This window comes from Mesoplodon mirus (assembly GCF_964341445.2).
Source record: "Mesoplodon mirus genome assembly, chromosome: 7".
Classification (NCBI taxonomy): domain Eukaryota; kingdom Metazoa; phylum Chordata; class Mammalia; order Artiodactyla; family Ziphiidae; genus Mesoplodon; species Mesoplodon mirus.
In genome coordinates, this window is record NC_138983.1 from 124,191,104 (window position 1) to 124,213,287 (window position 22,184).

Below are 22,184 nucleotides of genomic sequence, written 5' to 3' on the forward strand. Positions count from 1 at the left end.
ATACGGCAGTACAGTCATGTAACGGTAACCTCCAAGATTTAGCTTTCTAAGGACAAAGCTAGAGCTATTAATCTGTGCACTAGATGAGGTATACCCCTCTAGGGCCAAAAGGGATAATTCTTCAAATGAAGAAAGAACAATTAAGATATTCTAGAAGCTTTTAGGTATGAAGAGCAAGAGAGAGTAGAGAAAAATGCACAATTTGGAGACCCATAGTAGCTGAGTCCAAGATTCAATACAAATCTACTGAACTTGGCATGAAGTCAACACCCTCACCCAACCCCTCTTCCAATAATGATAAGCATGAAAATATGGCTTCTTACTTTTTAGTCTAGTGCTATGCTGTCCAATATGGTAGCCACTCGCCATATGGGGCTTTTTAAATTTAAGTTAATTAAAATTAAAGAGAATTAAAAATTCAGCTCCTCAGTTACACGAACCACATTTCAAGCACTCTCAATAGTCACATATGGCTAGTGGCTACACTACTGGATGGCACAGATACAGAATCCTTCCATCATCACAGAAAGGTCTACTGAAAAGCGCTGGAGACACATGGCTGGAAAGTTTCAGCACTCCACTGCTCAGCTGAGTTCCTTTCTGATCATTCTACCTATAGGAGGAGACTTGTCAGGTCCTAAAGGTAATGTGCAAAAATTCCACAAGGATTTACCTTTTACATGGAAGAGTTAAGGAAATACAGACTACAACTCAGCAGACTGCCCTACTGGCCTGAGCGACCCTCTCACTAGTCAAATGTAAATCAAAATGCTCCCACACATCAATTTAATTCGTGACCCCCTGCTGACTAATATGCACTAAGCAACCATGCCCAGTCTTTCTGGACTTCACGCAGCTTGCTGAAAGCCAGGGTAGCAAACATTCATCTACCTAAAAAACAGGAGTTGCCGTTAAGCTGACCTAGATTCTTCCTGCCATCCTGAAAGGGCTCCCCGCGCTACACTAGCATTTGTTTTTGTTCTCTGGTGGTGGCTGTTAAAGAAGCACACTTCCAGAAAAACAGCTTCCGTCTGTGCTGCCTCCATGCTTAAGCCTGCCAAAGCTGTCATTCATTACGTGAAATGCAAGGGCAACTGCGAGGTTCGTTAATGTGCTTTTTATTCAACATCAACCTCTAGAATCATAATTAAACCTTTGAAGTCCTATGGACAGACTGAACAGGCTCTCACAGTCCCCTATACAATGAATGGTAAGGCACAGTGTGGTGTACCAGTGTACCACAAGGAGAACTGGACTCACTGGAGTACTTCCAGTCCAAAAACCTGGAATCGGGAATCAAATAAGTGTTCCAACATCCTAGCTGTGTGACTGGCTAAGTTACCTAATTTCATTCTTATACAACCTCCTCTCCAGAGTTCATTCAGTTTCAAGACAATCCTTACTGCTTCAAGACTCTTCAGCAACTTAAGTTAACAGACTTCCAACCCACATCAACCCCGCCTACAACTCCCTCCCCCTTCCACAGCATTAATCTCCAGTCCTCTGATTAGTCCTGACTAGTTCAGCACAGTTCCGTATCCTGTCCGCTAAAAACACACCTCCCTTAAGGTTCTACCTCTATGACCCTCTTCAGGATACCTCATACACTCCTCTCCAGCACTTAACACAATGGTACACATCGGGCATCTCAGTACATGTGTATCAAATAAGTAACTGAATCAATGCACCATGTAGAATCAGCTATCAACTCTTTACAGATGACTTTCAAATCTGTATCTCTAGCTCTACTCTCAGCCTCCCTCCTAAACTCGAGTATCACATTTCAAATGACCTTCTGAACATTTCTACTATGTTCTAATGGTAGCTCAAGTTTAACATGTCCAAAACCAAGCTCACTGTCTTCCCTTACTAAGCCCACCATGACATTCTGATTTCTGTTCATTGGAAGAGCCACTCTCCTAAGCCACTCAAGTTCCAAGTCAAAGCCTGCCTTCGTTTCTAGTCTTTATTTTCCCACAATCCCCATTCTCCAGTCAATTCCACCTCCATTCTTCCTCCACTGCCCTAATTCAAGTTTTCATAAAGTCATACCTGAACTAGTGTACCCCTAACCAATCTCTCATTTCTAATCTGATCACAAACCATTGCCAGATTCATAGTCCTAGAGCACCAATCTGACATTACTTCCCTGTTCAAAATCCCTTCAATAGTTCCCAATGACATCCAGAATTAAATCTAAATTTGGCTTTCAAAGTTTTTCCACAATCTGGCCCCCAGTTATCTTTTGTTAATCCCATCTCTCACATGCCATTTTAGCTTTCCTACCTGTAAGCCTTTACTCATGTGGTTCTCCTTCAACCTGGAATGTCCTCTCTCCTAACCTCTTTCTGGGTGGAAATCTTTCCTGTGTTTTCGAGACTTCATTTAAATGAAAAGCCTTCTACACACACTCCAACTCCATGTTAGCGCCCTTCTTTATATCCCTCTGATAGAAAGACAGAGATGACAGTGATCTGACATCTCAGCTCCTTATCCAGTCCTCTGCTGTGGCCACAGTCACACCTCGGGGACCCCAAAGAGAATATGAGGAAAGGAAAGATGAGGCAAATGAGCATTCCTTGTTACTGCCTATGACTTTGGCCTCAGTCCGGATGTGATCTCAGGAACCAGGGCTCATTCTCTCCAGCCTTGCTGTTTTGAACCTGAAGGACTCATTCTGTTTAGATCTGTGGTTTTCACACCTTTTTTAAAAGAGTATAACACTTTTTCTAAGGGCCTCCTATAGAGATCCAACGTATAAATGTGGAACTTATCTTGCTGAAATGGTACAGTGCTCTGGGAACTAGCACCAGATAAATGTTATAAAATGAATTTAACTCTCATCAGTTATTCCATTATAAGTAGATTATATATTCATCTTTTTTTTTTTTTAGTCTATCCTTTTCTTCCTCCTTTAGGTCATGGAAAGTTCAGGCCAAAATCTTGAAGGTGATGACCTCATTTAAAAATATCCTAAGACCTTGAAAAATATTCTATTAAAGCATAACTCTGTATGCACTCACCTTATGAAACAAGGATAAAGGGATGTCATCATGGCTAAGTTAATATAAAAATGAAACATCATTTTTGGTTAAAAAAATAAAGGTGAAGAAAAGTTCTGCTACTTCTTTAGCCTGAAATTCTTTCTGCACCAGATTCATGCTATTGCATGAATGGAATACAATGCTGGAGGAATAACATTTCAAGAGGAAAAGAAGACTGAACACGATGGTTTTTTAAAGAATCATCAACTTGTTTGCATGCAAATGACCAGAATAATGAAATAAGCAATGCTGCCAACAGGACCTAGAAGCAATTGTTTTTAAATAGGATGCTTGAAGCATTAGCCACCTAATTCTAGAAGAAACTGACTTACTAATCTCTTCTTTTCCTTGAATGATACCAATCATATATTATATATTAACACACTGACAAAATGTGTATTTCAAAGATATAATTCTTCGTGAACATCGCTATCACATCATTATTTACTTGACAGTAGGTCATACTGATAAAGATATATTTACCAAGATTTATAGTGGAAAGGAAGGGTTTAATTCCTCTGCCTTGAAGGATTTCTTAAGAAGGCAATCTCTGAAAAAGCGTCTACCGAGAAAGAGAAGATGGCAAATGGCACAAAATCAAGATATGTCATTCTACTCAAAACCTCAACTAATTGCAATAATCCACACACGATGCCTAAGAAATGCAAGCTGTGTAACCTAAGACAATAGAGAGCTATATAGCTACAAGGGAAACATCGATAAAATGCTACGATTCCCCATAATTCAAAGCATTTAAAGCACCAAACACAGCCTAGGCTGGATGCATGCCTTAGGCAGGGAGAAGAGAAGTCTAAATGGATGGATGTGAATATGAAGGAAACACTTTAGAAATAGGCCATAAAAACAAGTTATGATAGGTCCTCCTCCCCTCCCAGTACTGTCAGGTATTTAGAGTTATTGAGCAGAGATCACTTACGACAGTGAGAAAAAGGCTAGCCACCCCTCCCCTTCAAAAACGCCTTGACAAGGTCACCAATTTATCAGTGTCACAAATGCATTTAAAAAGTATTACAGCAATAAACTCTGGTTAGAGTGGGTTCCACCTCTATGTTCACAGGAAAGAACAAACTCCAAACTTCTCCTAAATTAAAAGGTAACATTAGCAAACTCTCTCTCCCTCTGCCTGCGTATGAAATCTCTCCCACCTTCCATGGAAGAACAACAGGAAATCTTCTTTCTGTTTAAAACTAGATCCGTTGTAGGCAATTAACTTTATAAGCTTAGTTTTGCCACAGTCTTATTTAGCACCAACTATCCAGTCACACAAATAGTGGAATTATCTCCACAAAACAGACTGCCCTACCCATCTCATTGTTTTCAAACACAGCACAAGCCATTTCTCATGTTTGATCCAACAACTGTGATCTATTTTTTGATCCTGAAGCCACAGACTCCACATATATCTTTATTACTGTACAAGGAAAACTGTTACCCTGAGGTTTAAATTTTCCTATGTGTACCATGCCTCTCCTGAGAATATATCCGTTTTAAGACAAGGCTCTCATGAAAGCTGAGGGGAAGAGGGGCAGATGGCCTCAGAGAGAAGTTTCTTGGTTTGTTGCTTCAACTCTAACGTGCCAGTATGGCCCTAGCAATGACACAAAGTCCAGCCATACCAGGACTGTACAGTGATTAAGTAAATGGAAAGAGGTTCTCTTACTTGGGCTGTTATCTAAATCTCTCCAACGACTGCCCAACAACCAAGTATGAACAAACACGCTAGAAGTCAGTCCTTCAGGCTATGAAAACATCAGATAGTGACAGCCCTTCGTCCATTAAGAGAGAACAAACAACGTCTACTAAGAATTATAGTTCTAAAAGCTGATAACTAGACAACCACTAAATTAAATTCATACACAAAGGCCTCATGCGAATTCTAAACCCCAACTACCAGTATTCATGACAAACGAGAAAAGATAGGCTATATACGTATTGGAAATCAGATTGTGTAACAGGAAAATGGTGAGTGAATAAACAACCTTTGGAGTGATGCATCTTTATACTGCTCTTCAAGACTGAATTATTATCACCATGTTCTCTGTTCACATTTATGCTGATGATTTCATGGGCAATGGAGACCTAATTTCCAATTCATTGATTGCTTTAACAAATGTTTACTGAACACATACTATGTGTAGGGCATTAACTTTATGCTGTTAAGGATACAAAGATGAATAAGCAGTAGTCCCTCCTGTAGAACGGCTAGGAGACACCTACCTACGGACACCTGTCAACATATGATAATGTAAGAAAAGCTAAGTTCAGTTTTAGACATCTTGAAGAAGTGTTAAATATCATGGGATGGCTAGATAAATTATAAAAGAAGTTGAAAGGAGGGATTCCCTGGTGGCGCAAGTGGTTGAGAGTCCGCCTGCCGATGCAGGGGACACGGGTTCGTGCCCCAGTCTGGGAGGATCCCACATGCCGCGGAGCGGCTGCGCCCGTGAGCCATGGCCGCTGAGCCTGCGCGTCCGGAGCCTGTGCGCCGCAACGGGAGAGGCCACAACAGTGCGAAGCCCGCGTACCGCAAAAAAAAAAAAAAAAAAAAAAAAAAAAAAAAAAAAAAAAAAAAAAAAGAAGTTGAAAGGAAAATATTACATTCAGGCTGGAAAGTACATTAAGATTTGAAAAAGAAGCACTGGACTTGGGTCTTACATACGCACAGGATTGAAACATGCTGATATGGAAGGCCAGAGGATGGGGCATTTCTGTTGGTGAAAACAAGTTTGACAAGTACGAAATGCACAGGTATAGAGAGGGAACCTGGGGCAATTTGGAGAAAGATGTTTGACAGGAAGAAAGAAGATAAGTCTGGGAAAGCCCCTAAGGAAGTACAGAAGAAGGGCACAAAGAAAAGGCACCTAACCCACCTGAGAGATCATGTAAGTTTCCTTGAGAAATTGGGAGCTGGATCTCGAAAGATATGTAGGAATCAGCCATCTAGATAAGCATGCTTCAGGAGGAGGAGGTGACATACAAAAAGGCTGAGAGAGAGTGGCGTATCTAGGACACATTTACTTTGGTTAAGTAAAGAACACGGTGTGCAGCTCCTAAAGCAAGAACATGGTGTGCACAGCTGGCAAGAGGTGAGTTTGAGAGGAAGACATAAGTCAGGTGATAAAGGGCACCGTAGGCCACACTGGAGGAGTGTAAGTGCCATCTTTAAGGTGCCAAGAAAACATTTCCAGATTTTAAGCAAGAAAGTGACAATCTAATATGTGTTTCAGAAAGATCTGCCTAAAAGCAGTGTTAAGGATGCATTAGAATGGATGAGACTAGAGGTAAACAGACCAATTAAGGGACTGTTAGATCAGTTTAAATCTATTTTCCTCATCTGTAAAATGAGCATAAGTGTAACTAAGACAGTGGTGGTGAAATTGACAGGAGTGAATGCAAGAGACAAGCAGGACTTAGTTACTAACAGAGGGGGAAAGGGTAGCGAAGGAGGAAGTACTCTAAGATGTCTCCCAGATTCACTTAACTCATTGGGCAGCTTGGTGATACCCTTCCTCAGCACAGAAAATATAGGATAGTGGGAGGTTTGGAGAGCAAAAGTGCTAAGTTCAGTTTTAGACATCTTGAACTTTAGGAAAATGTACTTAAGTGTTAAAATGATGGGTTTTGAAGATAGACCTGGTTCTACCACTTATTATTTGTGCCTCTTGGACAAGGGTCCTATCATCCTCTCAACTTCCTTACCTGTAAAATGAAGCAAGAGAGACAACTAATTACAGGGTGACAGTACGGATTAAATGAGATCCTGAATGAAGATACAAAATAACAGTTGCTGTTTTCTCGTTAATATTATTTGAGATAACTGTGGAATATCCAGATTGAGATGTTCTATAGGCACCTTTGGAACATGGTCTGAGGTTTAGATGCAAAAGGCTGTGCACTTTACAGTAAGTATAACACAATTTTTTTAAAGGGGTAGGAAGAATTGGGGCATTGGGACTTGAGACATAGATATGCCAATTTGCTGGATGAGGAGAAGGGTAAACGATGACTGCTGAGAAGCAAAGTAAGGCACAGTTAATAAACATCAGAGACACACATTGCATTATATGAAAAAGGACAGTCCCTATTTTCTTGCAAGTAATTTGGTGAGTTAAATGAAAAAAATAAAGCATTCTTCTAACTACCCAAAGAGAACTATTACCCTAGAAGGAAGAAATGGAAGAGATATGAATATAGTAAAAAAAAAAAAAAAAAAAAAAAAAAAAAGGTTTCTAAAGTGAAATAAAGCCAAATGGGGGTAAATCATCAAATTAATATGAGAACCCAGGATTTGTCAAATAAGACATTATAGGCAGATGTTAACATGGTTTATGGAAAAGTATGACAACAAAGAACAACACAACCTATTAGTTTTTCAAAGGAAAAATAGGAAAGATACATGAGAAAGGAATGAAATTGGCTACTACAGGAAGATGGGTGGGAATGGGCCAGGAAGTACAGGGAAGGGAGTGACACTTCTTTACATAGTTTTGATTTTTGAGCCATGGTAATGATTTACACGTTCAACATATAAACTTAAATCAACAAGGATAGATAAAACACTAAAATTGAATAGAAACAGAAATTAATGATCCTTAGTATACATCTCATTGATAACACACACACACACACACACACACACACACACACAAGGCACTAATTTGTGAACACAGTACTCTGACCGTTAACCTTCACTGGACCTATTTTAAAGGCAAAAAGAATGGCAAAAATCTTGAGCTTCACTCGGCAGTTTTGTTGTCTACAGTATTCTCTGTGGAGTAATTCCAAATCTATTTTTTGCATTAATTATAAGACACGGATATGGCTGGGAATCAAGGTTCTCACCGTGGGGGAAAAAAGTACAAATAAGGAATGAGAAAGGGGAAGAAAGAACCTTAGTTTTACAATAGAATTGAAGACATCAGTATGAACTCATGATTTAAATAAATAAGTATAAATTTTAAATGTATTCATATATATATAAACATAAATAAATTTATTTATATAATAATAAATATACATGTAATCTCCTAGTTCTGTCCACTGAAACAAGTCAACCCCAATGAGCACAACTCTTTGGTATCTAAATACCAGTTGCCCACTGAAAGGAACCACAGCTTCTTGCAGAAATAGCTGATTCCAGATCTGGAGCAGGGAAAATACAAGGTGAGCTTAGACATCTTCTTGTGACATAAAATAAGAAAGAACTTAAAAATTAACAGAGATATGTCAAAAGGATACAAGAGCCAGACTGAAGGGGTTCCCTTTAGCCAAATTTGACGGTAAAGAAATATTATCACACTGAAACTTTTTTAAATTTACGAGTCCATTGTGATTTTCAAATAAAAAGGAGAGGATGGGGGAAAGGCGAGCTCTTCTTTATTCAAGAAGGCCTCTGCCCAATACAGGGGAATGACAATTAGAAAAAGCACAATTTATAAACACTGGTGTAATATTTGATTTAGACAAGGTTTATCAATGCTGCTAAAACCACTAGATGAAGTGTTTGAGAACAGGATCTTCAATCTCAAAATATCCCACAAATTACTTATTAATGACAAAGGGACAAAAGTGGAGAAATCTGTAAATCCACATCAACCAAGTACTAAACATACAGTTAGCAAAGGGATCAAACTTGCCACTGCTAAAATTAGGACAAACTGCTATTATGTTGCTCTTGATGTGATGTTAAAAGGTGGCAACATCAGCTGTTTGATGTTCCTGCCTGTGACTATAGTCTGAATCCAACTAGGAGAAAACAAGCAAACAATCTGTAGAACTGTGGGACATTCTACAGAGCTGCAGATCTGGACTCAACAAAATGTCAACACCGTGAAAGACATCCCACACACACACTCCTTAAAAGAACCTTAACAAACAAACAAACAAACAAACAAACAAGTGGAGGGCAAGGGAATGGTTCTAGATTAAAAGAAAAAGACATGAAAACCATATCCAATGTGTGATCTCCAGTGGAGTCTAGATCAGGGAAGACAAAGAAACACAGATAGATAAAGAATATTACTGGGACAATTGGGGAACTTTGAATATGGACTAGACGTTAAATAATACTGGTGAATATTAAATTTCTTGAATGTAATGAGGTTGTGGAAGATGTCCCTATTCTCAGGAGTCTGGTGCTGAAGTATTCAAGGGTGACGTGTCACTATGCCTGCAACTTGCTTTCACATGGATCAGAAAAAAACAAAAAAGACATGTGTGGATACATTATTTAGAGAGCTAGAGATAAAACAAATGGGCAAAATGCTGACAGTTGATGAATCTAAGTAAGGGGTGTACAAGCATTTGTTATACTTTCAACTTTCCTGCCGTTTTGAGAGTTTTCAAAGTAAAAGTTGAGAAAACCAACTGTATCCCTCCGGAATCAACCCACCCACCTATAACTGCACCAAACACAATGTCTGCTATAAAAGCAGACACCTGATTTAACAATAATTTTTAAATTCTCATTTTTCTTCCAAGTGCCTTATGAGTTAGCTACAGAAATACAAGTACTTGATTTAAATATAGTATATAAAATATAAGGGGTAAGTAAAATCATAAAGTCCTGTCTGTGTTCAAAGGCCCAGAAACTTGAGATTATAATCGCTGTCTATTTCTCCAAGGTGACTGGATAATTCCATTTACTTCCAAAAAACATTCAACTCTGGGTGGGATCTTAATCTTACTGCCACTTTATTCTTCAGTTTCACCTTAGAGACAGTTGAGTACATCCTGAATTAATCCTTTCAGCACAGAATTTTTCAATATTCTCAAACGTGTGAGGGATTTACAAATGTGATTAGCAGTAGTAGTGGTCAGAAACATAACCCCCACCACTAAACCGTGGCTGTTTTAATGAAAGCCATATATATAAAATACTTCCTTCTCAAGGACACTCATACATATGATCTTATTTTATTTTTAACACCCTGTAAGGTACGTTTTTTTTGTTGTTTTTAGCTCTTAAGCAAAGCACTAGCTTTATGCTGTTCTGTAATCTAGACCGGGTATTCTGCTTGCCAACCTGGCCCAGAGATGGAGAGATTTGCTTCAGGAAAGGGAAACAAACGGCAACTAACATTCATGTGATTACTAACAAAACTAAAAGAAAGGAGACAGAGGTCTCTTCACAATGATGTGTGCGCACAAGATACACACAAGGAAAAGTGAAGTTCGGTGTCATTTAAGCTAATCTCTATTTGAACCTTTGAAGAGATAAAACCATTTGAGCAGTAATTTAGTACTGAATTAACTTTTTTTTTCCGCCCTATCTTTGAAGTTTTCATTGTTTAAGTAAGGGTTTCTGCAAGAGAAACGAAGCAGGGTTCCTCGTCTATTCAGAAGCTGATGATGTGCAGTAACGTCTGCATGGCTTGGCTTATCCCAGGCTGATAATCAGCAAAGAGCCAAATACACACCACATTTGACATACAACCTTTTCCCCCAAGACCGTCCCCAAATACTCCATGATAATCAAGTGTTCACACCACTGAATTATTGTGCTGCATAACCTTCCAGTAGCAAAAACTGAACTCTGCAGGGGAAGGATGCCAGAGGAGGAAAAAAATAAGGGAAGAACCATGGCAGATATTAGTACCAGATAAAGGCTTTGAAAAGAGCCTTCAGATAACAAGTTTAGCAGTCAGACTGAGAAACAAAGACTTCATCTGTTTCCTTAAGCCAGTAACAATTCATCCTCTATGTAATCAACTAAAATGCGATCTGCCACAACGGGAGAGATGCCTGTGTTTAGTGAGACAGCACTGGTCCCAAAGTCAACGCTATATAAAGTGTTAGCTAATAAAGACCTGGGTTTTAGTGCACTTCCTTCTGGCTTCCCGGGTGGTACTTCTTAGTAACTGATGCACCGAAATCATGAGCACCAAATGCTCCTCTAAGGTTGCATCTTTTGGAGCATCTTCAGAGGGGCTGATCTCATGTATGCCAAGTCAGCAGCTCCAGACGAGGCTCTCTGACTCTGACCCTTCCAAAGTCTCCAACTCCTCAAGGCTTAACGTTTTGCCCCAAAGTCTCACTTTGCCAGCTTGTAATTTGTGAATTAGGTTACACTATTTTCATGCTATAGTAAATGCCTGTATTCCAACACATACTACCAAATAGGCACAATACACTTTCAGCATTCTAAGGTTTAAAATTTCATTAAAATAATGGCAATAGGGCCTCCCTGGTGGCGCAGTGGTTGAGAGTCCGCCTGCCGATGCAGGGGATACGGGTTCGTGCCCCGGTCTGGGAGGATCCCATATGCCGCGGAGCGGCTGGGCCCGTGAGCCATGGCCGCTGGGCCTGCGCATCCGGAGCCTGTGCTCCGCGACGGGGGAGGCCACAACAGTGAGAGGCCCGCATACCGCAAAAAAAAAAAAAAAAAAATAATAATAATAATAATGGCAATAATATCTACACATTGTGGCTTACTGGAAAGAAAGACATGTATACACCTGTAAAGCAGAAGAAGGAAATGTCTGTGTGGGCATATATTTTAGATAAGCACGTGTTAGTTAAACTGAAAGATGCAAAGGAAAGATGTTTATTCTCAAGGTGGGCAAGGAGATTCAGCCGTCCTACAATTATAAACCAAAACAGTTAAGAGGAAAACCGATCAGAGAGCAGTTTTATGCAAAGGCAACCAGCTGAAGGTTGATGAGGGAAAACCACTTTCTTCCTCGGTTTCACTGGAGAATCATCAGTCTTCCAGTCTCATCGGGATTGGGCTGAAAAGTAATAAGAAATGAGGGCAGTTAGAGAAGGAGTGAGAAAGCAATTGAGGAAGGAACAACCTTAAGACAAAACAGTGTGGATTTTGAATCTAGTGCAAGGAGCAAGAATTTGAGATTAGGTTTTCTGCAAGGGCCGTGTCCTGATCCTGTCCAGGAAAGAATTACAGCTGTGGTAGGAGGACTTATATTCTGACTCAGAGAGCCTGGGATCAGGGGAATTGGCTAGGGAGCTTCTGCTAGTAAACCATGGTTTGGAAAGGACGTTGAGGCTTCCAGAGAATGTTGTGGACAAATCATCAGCCCCATTTTATCCCATTTTATTTCAGTCCAAGGGTGAAAGCTAAGGAAGGGAAAAAAAGACTCCAAATTTCAGGGCCTTGAAGACCAGGATGACAATGGTGTCACGTGCAATAATGGAGACTTTGTGAAAAGTTGAGATCTTAGATGAAAGGTTCAATTTCTGACATGTTAACTTCTAGATTATTCCTAGCCAAGTGGAGATATGGTACAGACAATGGGAGAGATGGGGCCCGGGAGCGCTTTGTTTTTAGGGAGATTCCTCCCCACCCCCTCCAGGGACCTCATAACTTAATTCCAACTGGACAATGCCGTCTAGTGCTGGATGGCTCAAGAGGATTTAGAGTGCCTACCTTACCAAGGAACACCGCCAAGAGCAAGCCACTTATTCTAGGCATTTTTAAAAGTCCATGCCACTAGAATATCAACATCAAACACTGAGTAGCATTTAAATATGAAACAGGACACTTTCATTTCAAGGCTATTTAACATTTCTGAAATATCTAGATCAAAATGTTGGGTCAAATGACTATGTTCCAGTAAAGCATCTACTAAAAGAAAAACTTTTCCCCACCCCACATCTCTCATAAGATAATCACCCCATTCAAGACACCTGTCAGTCATAATAGATTTTTCTTAGTGCTCAGTTTTCTCGAAACCTTACCGCCAAGCTCCTCTTTTGAGTAATAATAAAGGCCACACATCACTTTTGCTGTGCATGTATATAAATACCTCCATCTCCCTTTCTTCTAACCCTAGTTCAAGGCCAACTGCTCCAAAGCTTTTGAGAACCAGCACTGGAAGATCTTCAAAGAGAAAGTGCCCATTAACCACAACAGCAGCTGCTGGCTACAGCCTGCAATTTAAATCTCTGAAAAAGAAACTGTGGCTTCTGAAATTTAAACAAGGAGGTGCCACTTGTAATTACAAACATTCCAGTGGGTTCCTTCCTTCATTGATGGCTTCCAAACAAAGGCTTTTTATTCGATTTTGGTGGCGCTCCCCAAACCCTAAATGTAGACATTCCTTTATGCTTTTCTGGTGCCATGGCCAGCTCAGAAGAGGGGCACAGGAGGCGGATTTTTCCCTGGCCAGGGCTGCTTGGATCTCTCAAAACCATCTCATGTGTAATTACTTGTTTGGCTAGAAACCAAAAACCCAAATGCTTCAGATTTATAGTCCACGTTGAATACATTTGAGAAAGAACTTCTTAAAAGACAGACAGACAGACACACACACACACACACACACACACACACACACACAACCTCACATTTCACGAACCCTGGAAAATGGAACCAACCTATTTTCCGAGAAACCAAAGAAGTTCCGAAATTAACACTGAAGCATTCTAACATTTCTAGCTGAAATTAAAAATTCACATTTTAAATTAATGGGGCAAATACTGAAAAGTAAAAAAGAGTAACAGTTTCTCTTCCTACCACCCCACACCCCCATCCTACAAAAATAAGGCCCAAAAATTTACAGCTCCTATTTTTCTTTGAAGCCATATATTTACAAAACGCAAAGGCACTTATACCACGGGGACATTTAAAGGAAAATATTCCGAATGAAGGTACCTCACAGCCATCAAACTAAACTAGCCTTTCCTACAGAAGTCCTCCTATGGAGAGTATGCATTATGAACACATCTAGAAATGGCCAAGCTCACCAAGGGTGTTTTCCACAGCTTGCCCCTGAGGAATTAGCTACAATTACTGCATATTTACACAACCATATTTACACAATAAAACTCATCTTATCCGATCCAGACAAAACCTTGCTCAAAATAAACCAAACCACAGGAAAAGGTCTCCTCAGTGCAGGCAGTAATCATGCTCTGGCTTTTCTAGCTCCCGCCTCAGCTTCTACCCACTGTAACAAGCCCTCACTCTACCTTCCTGGGTAAAGCAAGAGTAGGATGAAAATCTGTATACCAGTGGATAAAATGTACATGCAGCTAATGATACTGTGATTATGGGCGCAGAGGAAGAGCTGTATCTTACAGAAATTCATTCTAAAGTAATTTATGGAAGAAATGATAGGATGTCCAGGATTTGTTTAAAATAATCTGGGAAGGGGAGAAGGTGTACAGAAGGTAAATGGACCATGGGTGGATAAGTACCAAACCTGATGATCTGCAAAGAGGGTTAATTATGGCATTCTCTCTACATTTGTGTATAATTGAAATTTTCTATAATAAAGTGAAAAAATAAAGAAAATAAGATCGATGTAAAAAAAAGGGTCATCTTGCAACAATAAAATAATTTTTTCTTTAAGAAAAAAAATTATTCTGAGCTTTTCCCAGCCTTAACAGAAAGGGACAAGTACCTGGTAAGAAAATCAAGATGTGTTTTTGTTCTTGACTTAAGGACCCTTCCTTTTTTCTTTAGTTATGTGGAACCAGTTCTCCTGTTAATACGACCCCTTGAAATGACAAAATGAAAGCTTAAAAGTCTAAAGCTGAGGCTTCTGTGCTTCTGTGAAGCCTAGTTTTCACGCATCTGACTTAAACGACCGGGACACAAATCCAGAGCCCTCCTCTACTCAGGTGCTTTGGACAACATTCATGTGTGGCTGCCACATGAAGTCCAGAGGTTTCAGAATGATTTGTCAACACTAAAGACAACCTTAACAAAAACCGGTCCTTTCTTCCCAGAGGTCACACCTCTGATCCATCGGTTTATTACCGTAGAGCAATAATTACTCTTGCTGCCTTCAGAATACAAACTCTTCCTACCCAAGATACCATCTACCGACGATGCATATCCCTTACGGGGCATCCCTGCTGGGAGGTGGAAGAGAAGCTTCACTGGCTGGCTATCCGGAGACCAGCTCCCCATCCTGGAAGCACAGCTAACTCAACCTCAGTTCAGCGGTAAGCACGGTCCCTCCCTCTCTGGGCTTTGGCTGCCTCACTGCAAAATAATGAGACTTTGCCAGATGATTTCTAATATCCTTCCCCTTTCAAAAATTCCATGATTATAAGAATCTCTAGTTCCTCAACAGGTGATATTAAGAAAAAGAACTTTGCATTAAAATGTTACATTTTCTATTAAATAATTTTAAATGTGACTATGAACACTGGCTGAGCTTCTGTATACGTACATATATATACATATATGCATGTGGATACAAACATATTTGTGTGAGTACACACACACACACACACACACACAGGCTGATACCATTAGGTGTGTATATGGGACTAATTGCTTGCAACTAGAAGCAGCAAATTTTCAATTCTGCAACAGATGTCGCTGTGTGATTTCTGCTTTCTGTGCTGGATTTTCAGTTGAAAATGCCCAGCATGATGGTCAGTACTATTCTTCCAAAGAAAGAGATACAACATTTGAATCCTTCAGATTTATTTCTTATAAAACTTCTTTATATGCTGGCATATCTCCATTCAAATCATAACATTGATTAGTTTGGTGCAATTTAAGAGATCCCCCTGCATAAAAATGGGTCTTCTGTTAAACACACAGGCACACACAAAACCATTTTTTAAATGTAAATTCTAAGTGGCCAATTAAGCATTAATATGTCACATACAGAAACTGAGAGATTGAGTTTATATCCACAGCAATATTATCAAGTTTTTAAAGCCTGAAAATCACTTAGCAATATAGGCCAAGGAATAATAAAAATTCACTTATGTATCATAAGGTCAAAACGTACCAGGTGTGGGCAAAAGTCACTGAAAACTCCAAGAGCACCATTCATGATAATGAAAATTTTGGATTTTAGTTTTCACAGCATTTCTTTAAAAATAAATAGTAAGGCTAATATTATAATTGCAAGACCTCTTACCCCTCTGACATTCACTATCAACCACTTCCTGACACACGTCACAGAAAAGTGACATCTCTTTCCATCCAACCCATAAAACCGCCGAAGACCATCCATCTCAACAGGTAGCTACTAGCACTTTCTTCCGCTGTAATTCAGAGCTGGGAGAAAGGATTTCAAAATCTCCTTTTTAGACCCAGGAACCCGTTACCTTCTGGGGTTGTAGAGGGAGCGGAGCAAGCTGAGCAGAGCAGGCAGGGAGTCCAGGGAGTCGAGTGCAAAGTCAGATAAGCATATGAAGTCAGGAAAAAAGAGAGGAAGCGCCAGTGTTCTGCCTTGGCTTCTTCCCTGTCCCACTCCCCTTTACCAGGAGGGCCATTGGGAAAACTGGATAAAGCATGTACAACATCCATATGAATAAAGCTCTTTGTTCTGGAGAACTGCCTGCTCTTTTATTCCCCCCTTTTCCCGTATTTGTTCATTTCAAAAGATTGCTCAATGGGTCTCTTGTTCCTCCAAAATGTCCCAGGCAAATAATGCAAGCTTGTCTCGTCACACAAGTCACTAAATGAAGCCTTGTGCGTCTCCAGTGACACACTGTAAATATAAAGTGGCATTAATGAGGGATATTTTATCAAAGCTATCAAAGACAAGTGCAAGTCCCTCCCGCAGCTATTGGATTTGATGCAGGGAAAGGCGACAGTAGCAGGGCGGCACTTTTGTAAAGTCCCTATCCCCGGTACACAAGCCCCAACAGGCCACGACAAGCAAAAACTCAGTTCCTGGGCTTCCCAGCACCACCACACATCCCCACCCATCATCCATCCTCTCTACTGCTGAAAATGTAAGAGGAGGGTGATCAACCACGGGTTCACTGGGGTCAGAAATAACATCATGCAAGCATCCCAAACTAAATGGGCGTGATTTACACTGAGGAGTGAGCTGTGACAAGCCCATTTTAGCTGCACTTCATTAACATCCATTTCATCCAAACACCACAGGAGGGATGGGAGATTTTCTCCAGAGGATAGATGGATTCAGTTACAGGGGAAGACAGAACCTGGACCCACTGCACAATGGCCCTTGATGGCTATCCCAGCAAGGCTGTAAATGAAACAAGCCTTATGAAGTTAAAAGGCAATGCCAACAGGTTTCTCTAATCCTGGGAGTAGGAACTGGAGGTCTCTGAGAAAGCTTAAACTAAGAGGAGTAAGGAAGAGTAGTCCCCTGGTCCCCACCTGAAATCTACTCTCCGGGTCTAGGACCTGGGGCTAGGCCAAGACCCCTTCTCAAACTCAGCACCAAAAAAACGCATTAAAAGAGAAAAAACAAAAAGATTTAAAGAAAGGCGCCTCACCCCCTCCCTACAAATCAAACCCAATTACTTTCTAATTTGAACACAATCTGATAACAGCGTACAAACAGGGATGTACACAGGAGCAAGAAGCTGCTTCCATGGCAACTGGCAACAGAAATTTCTTGTAGCTTTGACATGCACGGTTGAGTTCCAGACCGCTCCTTTCTAAGTCAGCATATAGCCCTCGCTGGGAAGGCAACTTCTTACCGCGAGATAGTTACAAATACAGTACTGTTGCTACTACCCGGAGCCTTCAATGAGCAGGCTGGACAGAGGAGATATAATCTGATGCTGCTCTGCTGGCAAGCGGTATTGCACGGCTCCCATTTTTAGTCCAAAGACAATATCCCGACCAGCGCTTCCCCTCTCCCCGCCTTTTTTTTTTTGCAGCCAATACAAGTCTATTGTTGCCCCTATTATGCGCCAGTTACCGAGCCTGTAACGCTCACGTTTAACCGACACTGCGCCTTTTACAATGCAGCAGAACGAGGGATCTCTTTCAGGAACATTTCATTGAACCCATCGAGTCAGAGACATCACCCGAAATGAAGTTGTAACCACACCGGCATCGGCTGAACCCAATTATCTCGTAACTCATAAATTAAGAATTCACAGTGCAAAAACACATAAACAACATCCGGAGACAGTGGCATGGAAGAAAAAATCCTCAGCTCTGGAACTGAAGCTGCCGCCAGATTCCCATCTCTATGGATCCCCGATAGGTTCCTCAAGTCGAACTCCCTTGCAAGCCTGTCTTGGGGAGTGGGGGAGAAGCAACCACCCCGGCATCCCCCCAAATCCAAAGCTAGCACCCCCAGATCTCCCCATTTCCTACAGCGTGTCTCCTGCGGTGTTTACGTAACTGTGTGTCCTCTAGCGTGTAAACAAAAGGCACAGCCCAAGCGGAGAGGCACCCCGGGAGCGGCACGGTGGCCCCGGCGCTGCACCCGCCCGGGTCGGGGGCTCCGCAGGTGGGGGCTGAGCTCTCGATGTCCTCCGCCACTTGTTGCTCGCGGGTCCTGCGGCTTCCGAGCTGCGAGGAGGGGCTTTGCAGGCGCCGAGCCCTGCTGCATCCCCTCCTGCACCTCCCTGCCCCCCGCGGCCCTGCGCCTTGGAGTCCCGGCTCCCTGCTCCCAGCCCGCAGCAGGCGGCCAGGGGCGCTGGGACGCTGCGCGGCCGCCAAGCGCGGCGGTGGTGGGAAGAGGAGGCAGGGTGCAGCACGGCCGGGCTCTCCGCTGGGGAAGAGCTCCAGCTCCCTTTTGTTAGCAAAAGCAAACACTGCCCTCTTCTTTCCCGACCGCGCCAACGCGCCCGGCACACGGTCAGCCAAACAGCGTGCTCCAGCCGAGTGCTCCGCATCTCCAGAGAAGGAGCGGGGCGCGCAGAGCCGCCCCTGGGCAAATTCCCAAAACAGCTCTGCACGCAGGGGACGCCCGGAGGCCCGGAGGGTGCCCTCCTGGCCGCAGAGGCCGCGAACGCTCCCTCCACCACCCCCGAGCTACCGAAAATAACAGGCAGGCTGGAAATCCGGGGTCCCCACTCGCGGCGGAGGACGCTGTGGGGCAGGCGGGCTGCGGGTTCCCGGCTTCTTCCCGCAGAGGCGGCGACAGCAACCGCCCCCCCGTGGGGCCGGGCCCGGGGAACTTTGCCTGCCTGGAGCCCGGCCAACGAGACCCGCAGCCGGGCGGAGGGGGCGGAGGGGGCGGAGGGGCCGCGATCCGGCTGGAAGGAGACACGAGGGGCGAGCTGTTCGTGGACAGGGGAGAAAGGCAGAGCGCGGGGAAAGCAGGAGCGATAAGACAAATCTGGAGATGTCCTGTGGACCAGTGAGGAATCGCGCTGGAGGGGGCCGCTAGTCAGCCATGGGGAGGTTTCGGGGATGGGGAACGGGGGGCCTGCTGGAGAGGTGGGGGCGAATGGGCAGCCCGGGGAGGCGGGAGCACCTGCAAGTTACGGGGACAACAGCGAGTTAGGGAGGGTCCGGAAGGTTTGGGGGGTGCTTGCGATCCACCCCCTTCCCCTATATTCTCTAGCCCCCGGGCCCCACATTCTCACTCCACTCCGCGCCCCGCGCCAAGCCGGGGAGAAAAGGTGTGGGTGCAGCCATCCCTACGAGCTCTAATTCACACCGAGCTGGGCAAGGAAGAGGAGATTTACCGATCCCCTCAACCCCTTCCATTCTCAGCCCTGAGTTTCCTCTCCACACTCCCTCCGATTTGGATTTAGGAAGTGGGGGAAGGTTGTCATGGAAACGTTTCCCCCCTCCATGGCTACGGCCACTGGGGTGCCTTAGGAGATTTCGGGGGCCAACCGGCCGGTGCCCACACCTACCTGTGGGGATCAGTGCCGCGGCAGAGAGGAGCAACAGCAGAAGCCGGAGTCGGAGACCGGGAGGCGCCGCCGCCGCCGCCGCCACCGCCGCCGCCGCACACTGGGGTCCGCTCGGCAGCACAGCACTCGCCATGTCGGGCACCTGTCTCAGACTGGCGGCGGTGGCTTCCTCCCGAGCCCGAGCGGACAACTAATGAGATGCTAATGACATGCGCTGGAGGCGGAGTCCGGATCGACCAATCACATCGCCGCGAGCCGAATCCGGCTCTCGGAGGACTCACCCCCTCCCCCACCCCGCCCCCTGGCGCTGGCTTCGGCGGCGCGCCCGCGCCACCTAGGGGCGGGGCCAGGGGGAGGGGCGTATGCAAATATGTTTATGTTAAAATTCGTTCTTGGTTCCCCGGGATCAAGGAAAAAGTGTTCTCCTGGGCCCCTGGCGCACAGGGGCTCCGGCTTCGGGGGCGGGTCTAGCTTCCCGTACACCTTTATTAGGAATGTTTATAGCAATCGCTACATCAACCAGACGACGAGAATCTCCCTAGGAGGCTCGCCTGCCCGGTACGCCGAGTGCAACTGGCCTGGAAACAAAACGTTGCAAATTTCCGTCACTCACCTTGCACCGAAGGAATAGATCTTTGGGAAACGGGGGCTGTTCGGGAGTAGAGAGTGAGAAGGCAGGTCCCCGGATTGACAAAACAATCTGGGAGAAGTGCATGCGTGCTTTGCAGGTCCGGCGGAGCGGGAGAGCCCGCTCAACAACCTAGCGGTAGACTTGGGCATAGTTGGGAGAAAGGAGCCGGAATAGGGATCTGGGATTTTCGAGTCTGTGTGTTTGCGGTAGATTCTCGGGAAAGGTAGATCGAGGAGGGTTGGCTCAGGCTCCCCAGCTTGCTGAAGGTCTCCTTCCTGGTTTTAATGTATATGTGATATATGTGTATTTAATATACATGATACACATGTATTATTAGATAATTACGATTACACGCACTCAACAAAAAATCTTTTCTGTGAAGGCTTCGGGGTGGAGGGCGGAGACGGGGTGTGAAGAGAAGGTCTGCCATCTTCCTCCTTCAGGGCTCAAACCCACTCCCCCTGCCGCCCCTTTGCCCCTCGTCCCGCCTAAGGCAGCTGGGGACCAACAGGTGCTCTGAGCTTCCCGCGTCTCTGGGAGAGGCTTTCCAGGCTGCAGCGACTCGCTTCTCGGATTCGCTCTCCCTCCCCGAAATTGCCTTTGCTTTCTTCTGAGCCAGGCAGCCGGCTCTCTTGTTTGTCTGCTTTTTAATTACTTATTTTCTTCCCCTCTAGAAGATCGTGTGCGCTCTGACCCTCTGTTGCTCAAGCATCAAATTGAAGGACGAGCCATATTAAGTGTAAAGGTTTATAATAATTTAAGTATTCATAGAATGCAGAACAATAAGATGTAGGAAATACAATTTGCATAATAAATATCAATATCACAGCAGCTAAAACAAACCATGACAAATTATCTGTGGCTAAATGACCAAGAGATTACTGAATGTAAATTGCTAAGTCTGAGCTATAGTCTAGAGAAGCCCTCTGTCCTCATCTTGCTAAAAAAATAAATAAATAAATGTTACATATCAAAAAGGAAGTCACGATCTGCCAACCCACCAAATGAGTTACACTTAAAAACAGCCTCCTATTATCCATTATGCATAAACTAATTTCAAGACTGCCCTGTCTTCACAGGCCTGGATATTCTGCACTGTAATTACAGGCCCTAATACATGAACTGCAGGCAGTCCTCCAGAAGTCTGGAAAACTCCAGCAGGCAAACAGCACTACATGAGGCAGGAAGCCATCACCACATGGTCACCGGGATAATGTCCAGTCCTCAAAGTCCTACCTTTTCTTATCACCTCCAGAAGTAAAGCTACCTTGATCAGACCAAATGCAAAGCAGGGTCCCACCACAGTCAGGATTAAAAAAACTGAGGCCAGGGTTTCCCTGGTGGCGCAGTGGTTGAGAGTCCACCTGCTGATTCAGGGGACGCGGGTTCGTGCCCCGGTCCGGGAGGTTCCCACATGCCGCGGAGCGGCTGGGCCCGTGAGCCATGGTCGCTGAGCCTGCGCGTCCGGAGCCTGTGCTCCGCAACGGGAGAGGCCACAACAGTGAGAGGCCCGCGTACGGCAAAAAAAAAAAAAAAAAAAATTGAGGCCATATGTATGCTGAAAGATGTATAAACTATAAAGTAAGGTCCTATATCCCAGTCAATCTTGCACCCTAGCGTAAATTTATACTTGCTATTATTATTATTATTACTATTACTTTTGCATTTATTGAGTTCTTATTAAGTATTTTACATGTGTAATCTCATTTAATCCTTGGAACAATCCTCATGGCACACAGTATTCTCTCCCATCTTGTATTTTTTAAACACAGAAAGATTAAGCAATTGCCCTAAGGTCAAAGTTTGTAAGGTGCAAAGCTTATGCAATTAACCACTATGCTATACTGGGCCTCAATAAATATTTGTTAAGTGAATGAATAAATTTCACATTATAATGCATGAATAATAAGCATAAGCTACATTTTAACATAAGGTGAAAATATGCCAGCAACTCAGAAACATTTTTTTAAATAACA

General features: G+C 43.4%; 1 protein-coding gene across 5 annotated transcripts in view; it reads right to left on the reverse strand.

Moving 5' to 3' along the window:
- CADM1 (cell adhesion molecule 1) overlaps nt 1-19,744 on the reverse strand; it is a 333,644-nt gene extending 313,900 nt beyond the window's left edge. For 3 of the 5 annotated variants that reach the window (XM_082626965.1, XM_082626966.1, XM_082626964.1), the window contains exon 1: nt 19,578-19,743. In XM_082626965.1, the coding sequence (XP_082483091.1) occupies nt 19,578-19,710 (133 nt within the window). In that variant the 5' untranslated portion in view covers nt 19,711-19,743. Of the gene's footprint in view, nt 1-19,577 lie in introns of all 5 variants that reach the window. The other 2 variants (XM_082626967.1, XM_082626968.1) reach the window with 2 other exon arrangements.
- Nucleotides 19,745-22,184: the final 2,440 nt, after the last annotated feature.